Here is a 17310-nt window from a genome sequence, read left to right on the forward strand (position 1 = left end):
CTCCTAACTTAGTATATTGGGTTTAGTGTGGGTGAACAGATGACCGTTTTCCTTTATTGGGGATTACACTGTCCAATGCCGCACAGAGAAATTCTGGATTCCGCAAAATTATAAAAAATGTCTTTAAATTTTGTGGCATTCCCTTCAGAGCCCCGTTAAGTTAAGAATTCGAGCGGAATCTGTGTTTAGAAAGCACATCATTTTGCTGGAAATCTCCAAAAACTGCGAAAAATCTGCAGTCTGCTTTTCGGAACGGAACTTGAGTGGAGTAGAAGAATTTCCTCCATGTGAACGGCCTTTTAGAGTAGTTGGTCAGAATTTTTGCCAAATCCAGGAGTGTGTTAAAAACACAGAAAATGGTGGAAATCTTTCCATTCCAGTTTCTGTGTATTGTAGCTGTGTAGGAGGACAGATTTACAGCCATTTACCTAAAAAAGAAGCTGGTCACCGAACCTTCCCAGGTATCTGGGTGAGTAGGATAGTGAGCACAGTAAGCAGACAGCAGAGATAGGAAGTAGGAAGCCCTGTTTAAATGTAAAAGGTTTCTCTTTGACCAATAAGTAACAGTAAACTGCACACACATCATTTGTGGACTCTAAAGAATCTTTTCTTTTCATCTAACAATGTTTCTTGTGTTTCTGTCTTCAGAAAAATGGGCAAAGAATCTGTGTCATGGCATATTAGATGGAAAATGTCCCATGCTGCATTGGGGTTTATCAAGAAAAAGTCCTCCTCCCCATCAGTTAAATGAAATAATGTCTGTGTACCTAATGTTTCTGTATAAAAAAGATTTTATTACTATAGCCGTAACTTATCGTTGGTCCCTTTTTAAGGTGATAGCCTTTACATCTTAAAGGAGAACTCCAGACCATAAAAATTGTCCCCCATAGTGCCGGCAGTAAAAAAAGAAAGATGTACATACCTTCCTCCGCTCCCTCGGGGCCTCCGGTAACCCGCTCCGGTCTCCAGAGCAATCCACTTCCTGGTTGCCGGTGGTCGGATGAATCAGCCAATCACCAGCCGCAGCGCAGTCCGACACAAAATTCTTCACTACACCGGCATCTGCGGCCAGGGCCGAAAACGTCACGCTTATCGCCGGCCAAGTCGGACTGCGCTGTGGCTGGTGATTGGCTGAGTCATCCGACCACCGGCAACCAGGAAGTGGATTGTGGCGGAGACCGTAGACGGTTACCGGAGGAAGGTATGTACATCTTTATTTTTTCTTTACTGCCGGCACTATGGGGGACAATTTTTATGGTCTGGAGTTCTCCTTTAAAGTGATAGCCACCCTTCATTACAGTTAAGTTTTTTTTTTTTTTTTTTAAAGATGTTTATAGTGGTTGAAGCTTTTATTCACAGCTCCTCCAGACCCTTTGCATAGACATATAGTTGAAGGGAAACCATCACCTGTTTTATGCTGCCCAAGACACAGCATTTCAGAGAAATGTCTCCCTATACATAGACAGACAGGCGGGTGGGAAGCAGCTGCAGGACCACCACATGGGGATTACTTACCCCGGTATACATGGCATTTTTTAACTATGATTTGAAAGTATTCATGTGATACACTGTACAGTAATATGTGTACCATATGATTGTCCCCTAAAAAGCATTTTTTTTAAAGTTATTTCAGAATTTTAAGAAGTTTTCTAGGACTGTATAATTAATAGCCAATCAGCTATTTGGCACCCTGCACTACACAGTGAACAGGGCTAAAAGCCCCCTACTATTCATTGTGTATTAGTGGCACTGGGTTACTGCAGCTCAGCTCCCATTCACTTCAATAGTGGCAAAAGTTTTGATTGGTGGATATCTGGGTGTTCAAAGCTCCACCATTGTTGGATAGAGCTGGGAGAAGGGTGTAGCTGAGCATTTTTGCTCCCCAATGTCTTTCTGTCCTGTTGCAACAATTGGGTACTATTGACTTATAGTAGAGCCCATCTTATGAAGAATATATTAAACCAGTCAGGTCGCCGATACAGATTATGACCAACGGGCCATTTCACGCTATCCTCAGCGCTTCCTCTTGACCTCTAACCTTTGTCTAGATCCCCACACTTATATACAAATAACTTTATTAACCCACTGTATAAGATATAATATTAATATACATTAAACTATATCGTCATAGCCGTAAATGTTGGCACCCCTTGAAATTTTTCTAGAAAGTGAAGTATTTCTCACAGAAAAGGATTGCAGTAACACATGTTTTGCTATACACATGTTGATTCCCTTTGTGTGTATTGGAACTAAACCAAAAAAGGGAGGAAAAAAGCAAATTGGACATAATGTCACACCAAACTCCACAAATGGGCTGGACAAAATTATTGGCACCCTTAACTTAATATTTGGTTGCACACCCTTTGGAAAAAATAACTGAAATCAGTCGCTTCCTATAACCATCCATAAGCTTCTTACACCTCTCAGCCGGAATGTTGGATCACTCTTTCTTTGCAAACTGCTCCAGATCTCTCTTATTGGTGTTCAATGGGATTTAGATCTGGACTCATTGCTGCCACTTCAGAACTCTCCAGCACTTTGTTGCGATCCATTTCTGGGTGCTTTTAGACGTATGTTTGGGGTCATTGTCCTGCTGGAAGACCCAAGATCTCGGACGCAAACCCAGCTTTGTGACACTGGGCTGTACAGTGCTACCCAAAATCCATTGTTAATCCTCAGATTTCATGATGCCTTGCACACATTCAAGGCACCCAGTGCCAGAGGCAGCAAAACAACCTCAAAACATCATTGAACCTCCACCATATTTCACTGTAGGTACTGTGTTCTTTTCTTTGTAGGCCTTATTCCATTTTCAGTAAACAGTAGAATGATGTGCTTTACCAAAAAGCTCTATCTTGGTCTCATCTGTCACCAAGACGTTTTCCCAGAAGGATTTTGGCTTACTCAAGTTCATTTTGGCAAAATGTAGTCTGGCTTTTTTATGTCTCTGTGTCAGCAGTCGGGTCCTCCTGGGCTTCCTGCCATAGCGTTTCATTTAATTTAAATATCGATGGATAGTTCACACTGATGCTCCCTGAGCCTGCAGGACAGCTTGAATATCTTTGGCACTTGTTTGGGGCTGCTTATTCACCATCCGGGCTATCCTGCGTTGACACCTTTTCATCAAGTTTTCTCTTCCGTCCATGCCCAGGGAGATTAGCTACAGTGCCATGGGTTGCAAATTTCTTGATAATGTTGTGCACTGTGGACAAAGGCAAATCTAGATCTCTGGAGATGGACTTGTAACCTTGAGATTGTTGATATTTTTCCACAATTTTGGTTCTCAAGTCCTCGCAGTTCTCTTCTCCTCTTTCTGTTGTCCATGCTTAGTGTGGCGCACACACACAATACAAAGACTAAGTGAACTTCTCTCCTTTTTATCTGCTTTCAGGTGTGATTTTTATGTTGTCCACACCTGTTACTTGCCCCAGGTGAGTTTAAAGGAGCATCACAGGCTTGAAACAATCTTATTTTTCCACAATTTTGAAAGGGTGCCAATAATTATTTTGTGTTACTGCAATCCTTTTCTGTGAGAAATACTGTAAAAAAAAAAATTCAGGGGTGCCAACATTTATGGCCATTACTGTAGATGAGGATCATATGGAGCACATATTTTTAGAAAAATTACACATATTGTACAAAACAAAGAAAGATAATTAGTACATACCATTATGAAATCCTTACAAGTGCTGTCTGAAGGAAAAATGCTTAAATGGCTTTAATTGGGTGCATTAGGTCTGAATAAGAGGAACGATATAAGTGTTTTTTCTTCAGACTAAGATATCGCTTTTTTAGGATTTCATAATGGTATGTACTAATTATGTTTCTTTGTTTTGTACAATATGTCTATTGTTTTTCTAAAAAAATGTGCCGTGACCTCCAGAACATGATCCGGCTCTCGGTGAGGAGCGCATGCTGCCGATGGCACGTGTTCCATTCATTTCTATGGGAGCGCCAAAAAGACCCGAGTGCAGTACTTGGACATCACCGAAGCTTCTATAGAAATTAATGGACCGCGTGCCGTCTACCAGTAGACGTCACGCTCCCTCCTTCACTGATGGCCGCAGTCCTGTGTTCCGGAGATCACAGGGGTCCCAGAGTTTGGACCCCCCCCCCCCCCCCCTCGATCAGCTACTTATCCCCTATCCTGTGGATAGGGTATTAGGGCTCGTTCACATGGCCGACTGCATCTGTTAATCAATGCCCATTATCAATCCGTTTGATAATTTTTCAAACTGGTTGCAAACTGCTGTAAAATAATCCCATTGATGTCAATAGGATTTTTTTTTTACAATCCTTTATCACCCATTTGCTTCCTGTTCCGTTTTTATTTTATTTATTTATTTTTACGGGAAAAAGATGGTGCATGCAGTATTTTTTCTTCCGTCAAAAATAACTGAATATAAACGGATATTATAAAATTAAAATTGAACATTGAAATCTATGACAGATGGATGAGCCTTTAAAGGCTATTCCAGGATTCTTTTTTTTTTATTTGACTATGCTACAGGGGCTGTAAAGTTAGTGTAGTTCATAATATAGTGTCTGTACCTGTGTGTGACGGTTTTCTCACAATTCTTGTGATTTTCACCCCAATATTTATTTTTACCAGCATACAAAATGACTGTTGTCTCAGATTTTTCCCAGCTTGCAATGTGGCCGAGACCTGACTCACTAGTCAGCTGATGACAGGGAGCCTGTCTGCTTCAATGGGTGGAGCCATCGCTTGATGGGAGAGAGATCAATCTTAAACTAATGCAACAGCTGTAGGCACCCTGATTAAAAACCACAGGTCTTTTGATGGATGCAGCTCATTTATGTTTCAATGGGTGGGGTGGCTGATGTGTGGGAGGGAGGAAAATGGAATTATGGGATTTGTTGGCAAAAAAGAGGAATCAAAAAGGAAATACCAGTTCACAAAAAGCTAGCCACAGTATTATGGTAGTCTCACAACATAGCCATTTAGCCCCGAGACAAGCACAGATCCTTCCCAAGCATGTCCATTACTGTCTGCCAGGTATGTACTAAAATCAATTTATGGTGGATAACCCCTTTAATATCATCCGTTTGCGCATTTATAATGTGCCCCCGCACAGTGCATTTATAATGTGCCCCCCCGCAGCGCATTTATAATGTACCCCCCGCAGAGCATTTGTCATGATATGCCACCGCAGCCCATTTATAATGTACCCCTCCGCAGAGTATTTGTCATGATATGCCACCGCAGCGCATTTATAATGTACCCCTCCACAGCGCCGGTCACCCCAATGCGCTGCGGATGGAATACTTTTCACACATAGCGTTGCAGAGGCATATGTATATAGATGCGCTTTTATATACATATGCCTATGCAGCGCTATGTGTGAAAGGTATTCTATCAGCAGCGCATCGGGCTGGCAGATGCGCTGCTGATAGAATACTTTTCACACATAAGTCTTCGGTGGAATATTATGATAAATGTGCTGTGGGGGTACATTATAAATGCGCTGCGGCAGCATATCATGATAAATGCGCTGCAGTTGGTAAATTATAATTGCACTGTGGCGGCATATCATGATAAATGCGCTGGGGGGGGGCTAGATATCTTAAAGGACAACTGCAGCGCAATATACACTTATCCCCTATCTACAAGATAGGGGATAAGTGTTTGATCGCGGGGGGTCCGACCGCTGGGACCCCCCGAGATCTCCTTAACGGGGTGCCGCCATAAGCGCTCATAGTGAGTGCTAAGGGCGCGTAGCGTCGACCTAGAGGTCGACGGTGACGCCCCGTCTCCTCCACGTCCCCATACAGTTCTATGGGGGAGCCGGGGAGGCACGAACACTGCCTCCCCGCCTCTCCCATAGTGATGCATGGAGGAGGCGTGCCGGCCGCAACGTCATGCTGTGGCAGGCACCCCCCCTGCACGGGAGAGCCACGGCACAGCCGCGGCCCCGTACAGGAGATCGTGAGGGTCCCAGCGGTCGGACCCCCCACGATCAAACACTTATTCCCTATCTTGTAGATAGGGGATAAGTGTATATTGCGCTGCAGTTGTCCTTTAATCCTTCCAGTACTTATCAGCTGCTGTTCTGATCCACAGGAAGTTCTTTTCTTTTTTAATTTCCTTTCTGCCTCACCACAGTGCTCTCTGATGACACGCCTGTCCATTTTAGGAACTGTCCAGAGTAGGAGCAAATCCCCATAGAAAACCTCCTGCTCTGGACAGTTCACAAAATGGACAGAGGTGTCAGCAGAGAGCACTGTGGTCAGGCAGAAAGGAAATTCAAAAAGAAAAGAACTTCCCGTGTACTGGAAGGATTAATATTTTTTAGTAGAAGTAATTTACACATCTGTTTAACTTTTTGTCACCATTTGATTAAAATAAATGTTTTCCAGTAGAGTACCCCTTAAAAGTTTGTTTTTTATGTCTTTGCAGCCCAGGCACAAAAAACAAAAAAAGTAAGCTGTTCTCCTTTAGGCTGCGTTCACACGGCCGTCTAGACCTGTTCCGTTCTTCTCCTGTCAAAATTAAAAACTGACTTAAAAATAACGGATACAAACGGATGTTATCCGTTTCTATCAATTTGGATCCGTGTCGTTAATAAACCAAAAAAAGGATGCAAACGGATGACATTAACCTGTTAAGGACCCAGGGCGTACCTGTACGCCCTGAGTCCGCTCCCGTTCTATAACGCGGGGCCACGGCCTCTAACTGATCAAGGTGCCGAGCGCTATTTAACTCTTTAGATGTGTCGTTCAGAACGCTGCATCTAAAGTTAAAGTAAATCATTGCCGGTTAGCTCAGGGAGCTGTTCGGGATCGCTGCGGCGAAATCGTGGCATCCCGAACAGCTTACAGGACAGCCAGAGGGTCCCTACCTGCCCCCCCGCTGTCCGATCGCTGAATGATGAGATCCAGGCATCCAGGCATGAGCAGTCAAGAAGCAGAATCATTGATCAATGGTTTCCTATTCCCCCTTCTCCCATAAAAAAAAACTGTGTAAATAAAAATAAACATATGTGGTATCACCGCGTGCGGAAATATCCGAATTATAAAAATAAATCATTAATTAAACCGCACAGTCAATGGCGTATGCGCCAAAAAATTCCAAAGTCCAAAATAGTGCATTTTTGGTCACTTTTTACATCATGAAAAAATTAAAAAGCAATCAATACAAAAATGGTACCGATAAAAACTTCAGATCACAGAACTAAAAATTAGCCCTCATACTGCCCCATACATGGAAAAATAAAAAAGTTATAGGGGTCAGAAGATGACAGTTTTAAGCGTATACATTTTCCTGCATGTAGTTATGAGTTTTTTCTAGAAACAGAACCCCCCAAAAGTTACAAAATAGTGTTTTCTTCCAATCTTTTCTCACAATGATTTTTTTTTCCCGTTTCGCAGTAAATTTTTGGGTAAAATGATTGACGTAATAACAAAGTAGAATTGGTGGCGTAAAAAATAAGCCATAATATGGATTTTTAGGGGCAAAATTGAAAGAGTAATGATTTTTTGAAGCTAAGGAGGAAAAAACGAAAATGGAAAAACCCCGGGTCTTTAAGGGGTTAAAGGCTCATCCATATTCCATAGGCTTCAATATTAAATTTACTGTATCTGTTTTTTCTTCTGTTCTTCGGACGGAAGAAAAAATACTGCATGTGCCGTTTTTCTGCCGTCAAAAAAACGGAAATTAGTGCAGACGGGTGCAAACGGATTGTAAAAAAAAAAAAAAAAAAATCCCATTGACATGAATGGGATTTTTTTTTTTTACCATTTCGAATCCGTTTACAGCCTGCAAAAAAAGAAACAAAATGGGGATTAAAAAAAACGGGGACAGACGGCCGTGTGAACGCACCATTAAAGAGGTATTCCAGCCCGTAAAAATGTATTTTCTATCAACAGTCTCTGATCACAGGGTTCCAACCCCTAGGACCCCCTGCAATTTTACTTAGTGCTGAAATACCCCTTTGACTGTACACTGGGGTTATCTGGGGTCCTTAGTGAAGTCTCCTGACTGGCTACCCCTAGTCTTCGGAGATTTTGGATTGTCCTCAATTCTGTGCCCCAAACAGCAGATGATCAAGGTGTCTTTATGTCAGATGTTGGATGAAGTTTTGCTGTGTATAATTTCTTAGTGATGTAGTAAATTTTATTTATTTTCTAGAGAAAACAAGCAGATGGGTTGACAGGATAAATAAATGTGGTGTTGTTTGGATTGTGGCAGCGGTGAGGTGGTGAAATGATCAGTGATTTCCTTATGAGTGATGAGCGCCTTCCAGCTCTTCCACCTGTTTAACCCCGCACAGGGTTGACTGGGCAGATATTCTGGGTCGCTGTACAGTGCTTATCATGGTTAGCCCTTGGAACTCGGCCTAGTTGGAGATTGAACCCACATGCCCCTATATTTAATCAGACACCAGATAGCAGACGCTGGAAGAAGCGTACACACTGCAGCCATTTATGTGCTTCCTGCCTCTAGCCCCTGAGTGTCCTTCTTTAGGGTGCATTCACATGTACAGTATCCTGCGCATATTTGATGCACAGGATTTTATGCTGTAAGCTGTGAATGTAAACTGTATGCTGTGAATAGACTTTTAGGTATTTATGTATAAAATGTATGTATAAAATAGCTCAATTGTTGTGTTACCTACAAATTCTATAGCTCTCCAACCAGTTGTTTGTTTCAGTTCCTCACCATTCTTAACATCTGTTCATTGTCAATGAATGGAAACATTCTTTATTTTTTATTTTTTTGGGTAACATGTTAAAACCCCACAGACCTTATACTTATCACAGCTGAGGGTTTCCTTCAGTTGACTAATACATTGCAATAAACCAGGACAGACGGACTTGTGCTGCAGTGTTTTCCAAACCCTGTGTCTTCAGCTGTTGCAAAACTACACCTCCTAGCATGACCGGGCTGCCTTTGGCTGTCTGAGCATGCTGGAAGTTGTAGTTTTGCAACAGCTGAAGACACGTTGTTTTGAAAACCCTGCTTTACATGGCAATTACTAGGAATTCTCTTTTATCATTTTTCCCTGCACACCACCGGCGTGAATTAAGCTGTGTTGCTCTTTCTCAATACGCCACAGTGGTGTCTTCACTGAAAGTGATAATTTATTTTAAAGACTACTGTAGCTAACAATTTCTTCTTTTGTTTGGTCGGCAGGTAAAGTAATGGGAGACGATCGTCCTTTCGTGTGCAGCGCTCTTGGCTGCGGACAGGTAAGGGACATCTAGAGCTGTTCACTATTGATGGTTTGTCATTGTTCATTTCTTAGGCTTTATGAGCATTCCCATTGGTTATTGGGAGATTGCTGCAAAGATATGTTATATTAAAATTATTTTTTTTTACTTTTTTATTATTGCCCTCGATTTCTCGATTCCGATCATGTGGCTATACCAGGGATCTTTTTCCATGACACTGTCTTGTGTGCTTATGCTCAGCACAGCCTCTCTTCCAATGGAGTATGGCTTAGTGAGCATGAACTCAGTTTGCCATGTATGACAGAACTGCAATTGATGCCATGCATGGGTAAATCTTATTTGGAGGAAGTAAGGGGGTAACTGGTGGGTTAAACTCCATATCACTAGTTTAAAGTGGTACAGAAGAGTGAAGGCTCAGCTGGCCATAATAGGGTGTGTAAGGTTGGGTGGGCTACACAGAAAATACAATAGAGGGGCAGTGGATACACTCTGAGGAGGAGCTGGGCATGCTGGGAAATGTAGTTTTAAGTGTATCGCTGAAACTACAGATAACAGGACAATTAAAGAATGCTGTAATAAACTAGAAAGGCTGGGTTCACACTTTATATAAAAACAAAAAGAGCGTTCCATAGCGTAAACCACCCGGGTGGATATGGCAAAAGGAATGATTAGGCAAGCCTCTTACCCCAGGTGGTTGTGTGGACTCACACACAACAATGGTAAGTGTCAGTGAGCATTAGGGTCCGGTCTGCAGCCTCCCAACCAAGTCGACACCAACTGGGGATAGACTTCCAAAGAGTGGCGGGTCTCCACGGCGCTGACCAGGAACGGACACGTCAGGTAAGTAGAAAGGTGATTTTATTGGGATAATGCAACGCGTTTCACCCCGCTTGTGCAACTTCATCAGGCCTGATGAAGCCGCGCAACAAACGCGTTGCATTATGCCAAAAAATCACCTTTCTACTTACCTGATGTGTCCGTTCCTGGTCAGTGCCGTGGAGAACTGCCACTCTTTGGAAGTCTATCCCCAGTTGGGTTCACACTTTGGAATTTTCGGCCAGACAAAATCCTGAATCAGTCTGATATGACTACACAGATATTGCAGTTCCCATAGACAGCAGTGTCTGCGTAGCAGATTCTGCCAGAACATTGAGCAAGTTCAGTGTTATGGTGGCATTTTTGATCTGCATTACCTGTCGTAAATTCCAGCCAGAAAATTCAGCATTGTGACTGAAGTTCTTGAGCGGAATTATGGACAGAAATTCAGTAATGTGAACCCGGCTTTATAGTAGCTGTAGGAAGCCCCTGTAATATCCACAGTGCTCTGCGTGCGCAGAGAGAATCTTGTTTGGACTTTACCATATGCTTGTAATAGACACTTATCAGTATTGTAAAAATCAAGTGCATCAAGTTCAACTATTAGTCACTATTTTGGCTGCAGATGAAAGACTAAATTCCTTTAATCGGGTATTAGTGAGGCTTGTGGTATTAGCTGCCAGATTATCACGTACTCTGTTTTAGTAAGAAAAGCACATAAATCTTCCTGACTATAAATATGCCTATACCTAGTAATAGGGGAACAACTGGCTGCCAAGGGCACTTATGTCCAAGGAAAGTAAATGTTTGAAAAGGTGATACAGCAAACTATGAGTTACACTTAAATATATTCCGTTAGATCAGACCCAACAGATTACAGGCAATCTATTGGTAAAAGCTATTGTAAACAGCAAATGTTCATACAACAGAATGTAAAGTTTTTTATTTTATAAAAAAAATTAGACAAAGAAATTAGTATTTTAAATTGGTAAATACTGTATCTCCATGTCCTTTATTGGTGCCATGATGGTCTGTCATGTTGATTAGTAAATATTTATATAGCGCCAAAAAATTATACCGGGAGGGCCCTGCTCATGAGAGTTTACAGATTATGAGGCATAGAGTTGAGACAAAAGCAGAAAGTGCTTTGTATATTCAATGATCCAGCCATGTTTCATAAATAAGATAAATTGCATAAAGGAAGGTAAACCGGTCACTAGTCAGTGTTTTCCAACCAGTGTGCCTCCAGCTGTTGCAAAATTACAACTCCCAGCATGCCCGGACAGCCTTTGGCTGTCCGGGCATGCTGGGAGTTGTAGTTTTGCAACAGCTGGAGGCATACTGGTTGGGAAACACTGCATTAGACAGTGCTGAATGATAGTGTGGCGAGAGCATTTAGGGGATGTTATAGGCCTGCTTGAAGAGATTTTTAGGGCCTGTTTAAAACTGTGGATGTTTGGTATAAGTCTGATGATTTGGGGCAGGGCATTTCAGAAAACTGGTGCAGCGCAAATAAAGTCTTGGAGACTGCAGTGGGAGGTTTGGATTATAGAAAATGTTAGGTTTAGATCGTAAGCAGAGTGGAGAGAACCTGTAGGATGGTAGACCGGGATGAAGGAGGAGATGTAGGCAGGTGCCGCACTGGGGGGAGCTTTGTGGATAAGAGTGAGGATTCTGAACTGAATGGGTAACCAGTGACTGGCACATTGTAAAGCAGAGTTTACACCTATAAAATGTTTGTGAATACTAAGTAAATACATTAGACATAATTAGACATGATGTCTGTGCATGACTAAGGCTACGTAAGATAGCCGAAACAAGTCACCTGTTATTCCTGAATGCCTGTGTTCGGAAACTAATAAAGATAGAAGGATTTTACAGAGCTTCTGCGCTGGACCATCTACTATTTCTATTGTTGAAAACAAGGAGTTGGTCCGCTCCAGTCCGTACTGCAGTGGGGCTTATACCCGGGGTGAGCTGGAGTGCTCTTGCTTGTGGATTAGACATATTCCATACCAGTGACATGTGCTCTGGAATAAACTTTGCAGTTGTCCATGTTATAGAAAAGCACATTTGAATGATTGGTCTGTTCCCTTTATTGGCAATAGGACTAATCCTTTAGTGCATACATCAAGCACGTCCATAGCAAAAATCAGAGTGTTATCCTAAAATTTCAGCTGCAGATCCACTTGTAAATACTTGTTGGTTTCGCCAAGGGCAAATCCTGAACGTGAAGACTTATTGTAAAGTGCCGTCACCATTGCAAGGTAATAATTTGATGTGATGAATCAAAAGACACTACATGCTCTTGAGTAAAGTATACCTTCTGCATAAATAACTAGGCAGACCACACATGGAGTTATACAGTTGAATAGTTTTGAGCACTGAAGCAGGCTCAGAAGTGACCAATACTATTGAACTGAGGTGCTGTGAGTCCACCAGAGAGAGTACACACAGGACTCCTCATCGGTAAGGTCTAGTAGGTTGTTTGTGAATAAACTTAAAACCCCCATACACATTAGTAAAAAGTCAGCAAACTCACTGATCCCAGATGGATCAGCTAATCATTCATTGTCTTTGGGGGCCTCCTGACAGATGATGTTGGTGGAGAAAAGGCATGTTGGATTCCAACTGCCTTAGCCTTTTGTTTTTGGGGATCTGTCTGGTAGTGGATTACCCCACCCCCTCTATTAATAACACACTACTTCCTGATTATCTCTTGCAATATCTCTCCAATGCACTTCGAATAGCAGCACTTTGAATATGCAGCTAATGAATTAGGCCAGCAAATGAGTCTGTGCCTATATATACACACATTCCCTCACAAGCTCCTCCTGCAACAACAAATATAACACCTTAATGAGCTATGCTCTTTAGCAAACACACAATAGCAAACACCTGAACAAATTCCTTACCTGTTCTCAAGCAGTGGTCAGCAAAAATACAGATGTTGCAGTTGAAAACTCCAGGTCAGTCTCTTAGAATAGCAGCACTTTGAATATACAGCTAATGAAAAATTCACTTGATACCCCTTTCAATGTGTAGGGACTCAGATGTTGAGAAGATGAAGAATAGCTTAATATGTGAACCCCGCTATCAACATACAAAGGAAAATAAAGTGGAATACCCACATCACATAGTTATGGACAGGTGTACACTCACTTTTTAGTCAGGGAAAAATGGGCACTACCACTTCATAGGCACCAGTATTTCCACCATATAGTAACCAAATAGTGATTATATACCTGGTATACAACGGCACTCTGCAGACAATAAAAGAGGATATAGTACTGATCTGATGCAAGCAAAGACAAAATATGTTAGAGGATATGTCACCTCTCCTAACATGTCTGCTGAATAACATGCTTATATCCCCTATGAAATAAAAATTCTAAATCAGCTTTTCATAGAACGCATTGTGTCAGTCCTGTTATTCCTCTTGGAAACTTATGAATGAATAAATTAAAAAAAAACTATTGTTACACACTGCGCTCCAGCCGGACACGCCGGCCTTGAACGCATCTTCCTTCTCATGTCTCCTGCCAGCGGGGCTGGGATTCGCATTGCGGGACGCGCCCACATGCGAGTTCCAGCCCTAGTCACCTCAATCTCTGAGCAACGGCACGCGTGCCCCCACCTCCTAGGGCGCGCGCGGCGGAGCTCAAAAAATTTAAAGGGCCAGTACGCCCATAATCATGGGTTTCACCTGTCTCATTGTTATAAGTTTCTACACATACCTCTGCCGGATCTTTGTTTGTCACTGTGCCTAAGATAAAGTGTTTCCTGTGTTGTCTTGTCGTGTTCCTGACCTTTGCATTCCGTGACCTAACCATGTTCCTTGCCGCCTGCCTATTGACCTACTGCTATGTTCCTGACTATGCTCCGTTGCCGCCTGCCCTGACCTCCTGCTATCCTGACTACGTCCTGTCTCATCCCTTCTGTGCCTCGCTTCACCTTAGTTACTTGTGTGGTTGAGTCTTGCCAGGGTAGCGACCTGGGTGCCGCCTGCTACAGCAAGACCATCCCGCTTTGCGATGGGCTCTGGTAAAAACCAGCGGCACCTTGGACTCTGTTCCCTGGCACAGCCCGCGTCATCAGCCACACAGGTCTAGCGGATTTCCTACCTCTTGTGTGCCAGACTACTGCTGTCCAGCGGATCTACTACCTCCCGAGTTCCAGTTGACTGCGGTCAGTCTAACAGCTATTTTTCATCTTCTCAACATCTGAGCCCTACACATTAAAAGGGGTATCAAGTGAAATTTTTTTTTGTTAACTAATGTGCCCATGCCCACAGAAAAAAGCTTCTGCTTGCCTCCCTCGCTCCCTCATAGCCTCCGGTGTCTGCATCAGGGCTCCACTGAACTATATTACTGCTCCACCAATCACTTACTGGGGTGAGACACCGCTGCAGCCAGTAATGGGTGGTGTAGGTATCATGTCTGCAGCTCAAGGAAGCAAAATGTATGTGGATACTGGATGCTATTGGTTACAAAAAACATCTCACTTTAGCAATGTCATGACAATAAAGACAGTGTCAGTTTGTATAGGGTCACTGGTAACAGCATTTTCTATTAGTCCTGGGCTACACTGGGACTTTCTAAAGACACTGGATTTTAACTGTTGAGCAACAGCTGCCATCCACAAGACTACACTCAATTGTACAGTATGTGTTGCTCTATAGTTATAAGTAATAAGCTGTGCTACAAAAGTCACATTGTTATCCAGGCTTTATTCATACCTATCCAGGATGAATAACAGAGAAACATTACAACACACAGCTCTAAAATGCTCTAGAATTACATCTGATACAAGGTAACACAAGGCTGTACTATGTCAATAAAGGTGGCATGTCATCTATACACCCATTGACTTACAGGTGATGTCTTCTCTGATTGTAGACGTTCCCTTTTCTTTTCTATCTGTCCCAGACTGATATTTCTTCCCTCAGCTACTGCAGCCATCCCCAGGCTTTAGGCTGTGTTCAGGCAGTGCAGTTTTTCTACATTTTTCCTGCAAAGTTGCTACAATGTTGGTGAAATTGCCACAAGAGTTTTCTATTATGCAAAGCATGGTAAAAATAGTGCAGTTATTGCTGTAGTTTCATCAGAATTATACCAAAATCATGGTGAAAAACGGAACCGTGTGAATACAGCCTTACAGGAACCCAAATAAATTTAGACCCTAGTAAGTTAGACTTCAACCCAGAGACTGACGTGGTTGATAACAGGGTGCAATAGTCATTCATTCATCATACAGTCAGCCTCTGCAGGATGCATAAAGAGAGTAATAAGTATACCATCCTCCAGTGCTATGACCTCTGTCGCAGCCCCTGGTATTTTTAGATGAATCCACCCTCAGGATTATGGAGCTATATGGATTCCTTGGGCTGAATTTCATAATTACCCTGGTTGGTCACATCATCCCCTATGCTTGTAACCTCACTCCAGTCCCCCACATGATAATAGTGTACACTGCCCTACCAGCCTAAGGGCAACTCCTGGGATGGCTCATAGGAAGAGATTTGGATACTCATCATAAAAGCGGCAAAGATGTCTAGGGGCAGGGATACTTTGGGTCAGGGGCGGAGCCACCACCCCTCCTGAGAGCGGTGGAAGATAGAATGCAGGCTATGCATCCCAGCTGGGGACTTTCAGCACAACAAGGCTGACGCAGTGCCGCACTCAAAGTTTACCTACTGTCTCCTGCTCAGAGTAAGATAATGCAATATATTATTGTGTGAGTAGAAGGACCTTGCGTGTATCACTGGTGGCTGCCTGACATTGTCAATTTAACAATGTAAGGTAGCTCCTACTTGCCAAACATTGTGTGGGCGGGCTAGCAGCCTACCGGCAATTATCCTGGTGTCTTGGTAGGCCAGTCCGGCCCTGGAAAGCATTGACTTCTGCTCTAAACAGAGAAGCTGTAGATTGAGAAGAATCGGAGACCAGATACATATGCCTTTAACGGGAGGCTTTTACATTGACTGCCCAATCGATGTATTGATGGCTCCAACATGTTGTGTCAAGATGAGCAGTAATACAGCAACAGGAAATTTCTTTCTATTGCATCAGTGATGCCATCTCTGGGTACTAAATCTCTTGGGAATAACAATGGAATTATAACATTTCCCATAAATTGAGCTGTATTACAATTCCGTACACAGTGGCCCATAGCGGCACAGTGCAGGTGAGTTAAAGGATCTCTGTCCCTTAGTATGTGGGATGGGTTGGACCCCCACAATAAATATGTTGTGGCTTATACTAGCAATATGCGTTTAGATTCTAAGGTGGGAATACCCTTTTAGGTGTCTTGGTCCATTTTGTGTCTCTATTGATTACCTGGCTCTTAGTATTTTTATATCCCTGGAAAAATGCTGAAAAAGGTTCTCCCAGATCCACAATGTAAGTGATAAGTGTCTAACCACTGGAACCCCCACCAATGTCCCTGGTTAAATGGGTTGGCAGTCAAGCATATGTGACTCCATGTAAAGTCTGAGCTTGACTGTACAACTTAGACTCTTACATTCTCACTATAACAATCTACTATCCCTTATAAGTGCTATTTGTATCCACTAGAAACATATTTTTATTGTTAGGCTTTTTTCACATTGCCGTTGGCCTCTGCCATATGGCGCTCCTTCAGCAATTCCGTCAAAACAATGGGAGTTTAGTGAAGGAAAAAATGCATGCACAATTTTTCCCCCCTCCGCTAAACTACCAGATTCCCGACAGACCCTAGTCAAGTTAGTGGGACCCGGTGTAGTCGGTTGTGGTCTGATACATTTTTGAGATGTTCTGTGCAAAAAAAAAATTTTTAAATAGCCGAATGGAGCACAATGGCAATGTTCACATTGCGTTATATTGTTCCTCTTGCTACAATTTACCAATTTTTAAGAATAGACATCACAGAGACCTGTAAAGTGAGAACGTAAAGTTTGTGCTTAGTTGTCAAAGCAAAATGTTTCAATTAAAATGGTACTTACAACCCCAATTAGAAGACCCAAATTGGATACAGACTACACACCAGAGCCCCTAAATAAATACAAATCATACAACATACCCCTTTAGGGTCTATTCACATGTACAGTATTCTTCACAGATTTGATGCGCAGGATTTGAAGCTGTGTTCAGTCATTTAGTTTACATTGAGATCCGCAGCAGAAAATCCTACGCATTAAATCTGCACAGGATACTGTACGTGTGAATAGACCATAAAGGTGTATTCTGGGGAGTATCGAATTCTGTGTAGAGGAAAAGTTGACCAGTTGTCCATAGCAACCAATCAGTCAGATCCTCTTTTATT

At 42.5% G+C, this 17310-nt stretch overlaps 1 protein-coding gene across 9 annotated transcripts in view; it reads left to right on the forward strand.

The window, feature by feature from the left end:
- LOC130355280 (cyclic AMP-dependent transcription factor ATF-7-like) overlaps nucleotides 1–17310 on the forward strand; it is a 116746-nt gene that overhangs the window by 57789 nt on the left and 41647 nt on the right. For 8 of the 9 annotated variants that reach the window (XM_056555209.1, XM_056555202.1, XM_056555204.1 and 5 more), the window contains one exon: nucleotides 9155–9210. In XM_056555209.1, the coding sequence (XP_056411184.1) occupies nucleotides 9155–9210 (56 nt within the window). Of the gene's footprint in view, nucleotides 1–9154; nucleotides 9211–12185; nucleotides 12276–17310 lie in introns of all 9 variants that reach the window. The other variant, XM_056555210.1, reaches the window with a different exon arrangement.

This window comes from Hyla sarda, chromosome 2, assembly GCF_029499605.1.
Source record: "Hyla sarda isolate aHylSar1 chromosome 2, aHylSar1.hap1, whole genome shotgun sequence".
In the NCBI taxonomy this organism is placed as follows: domain Eukaryota; kingdom Metazoa; phylum Chordata; class Amphibia; order Anura; family Hylidae; genus Hyla; species Hyla sarda.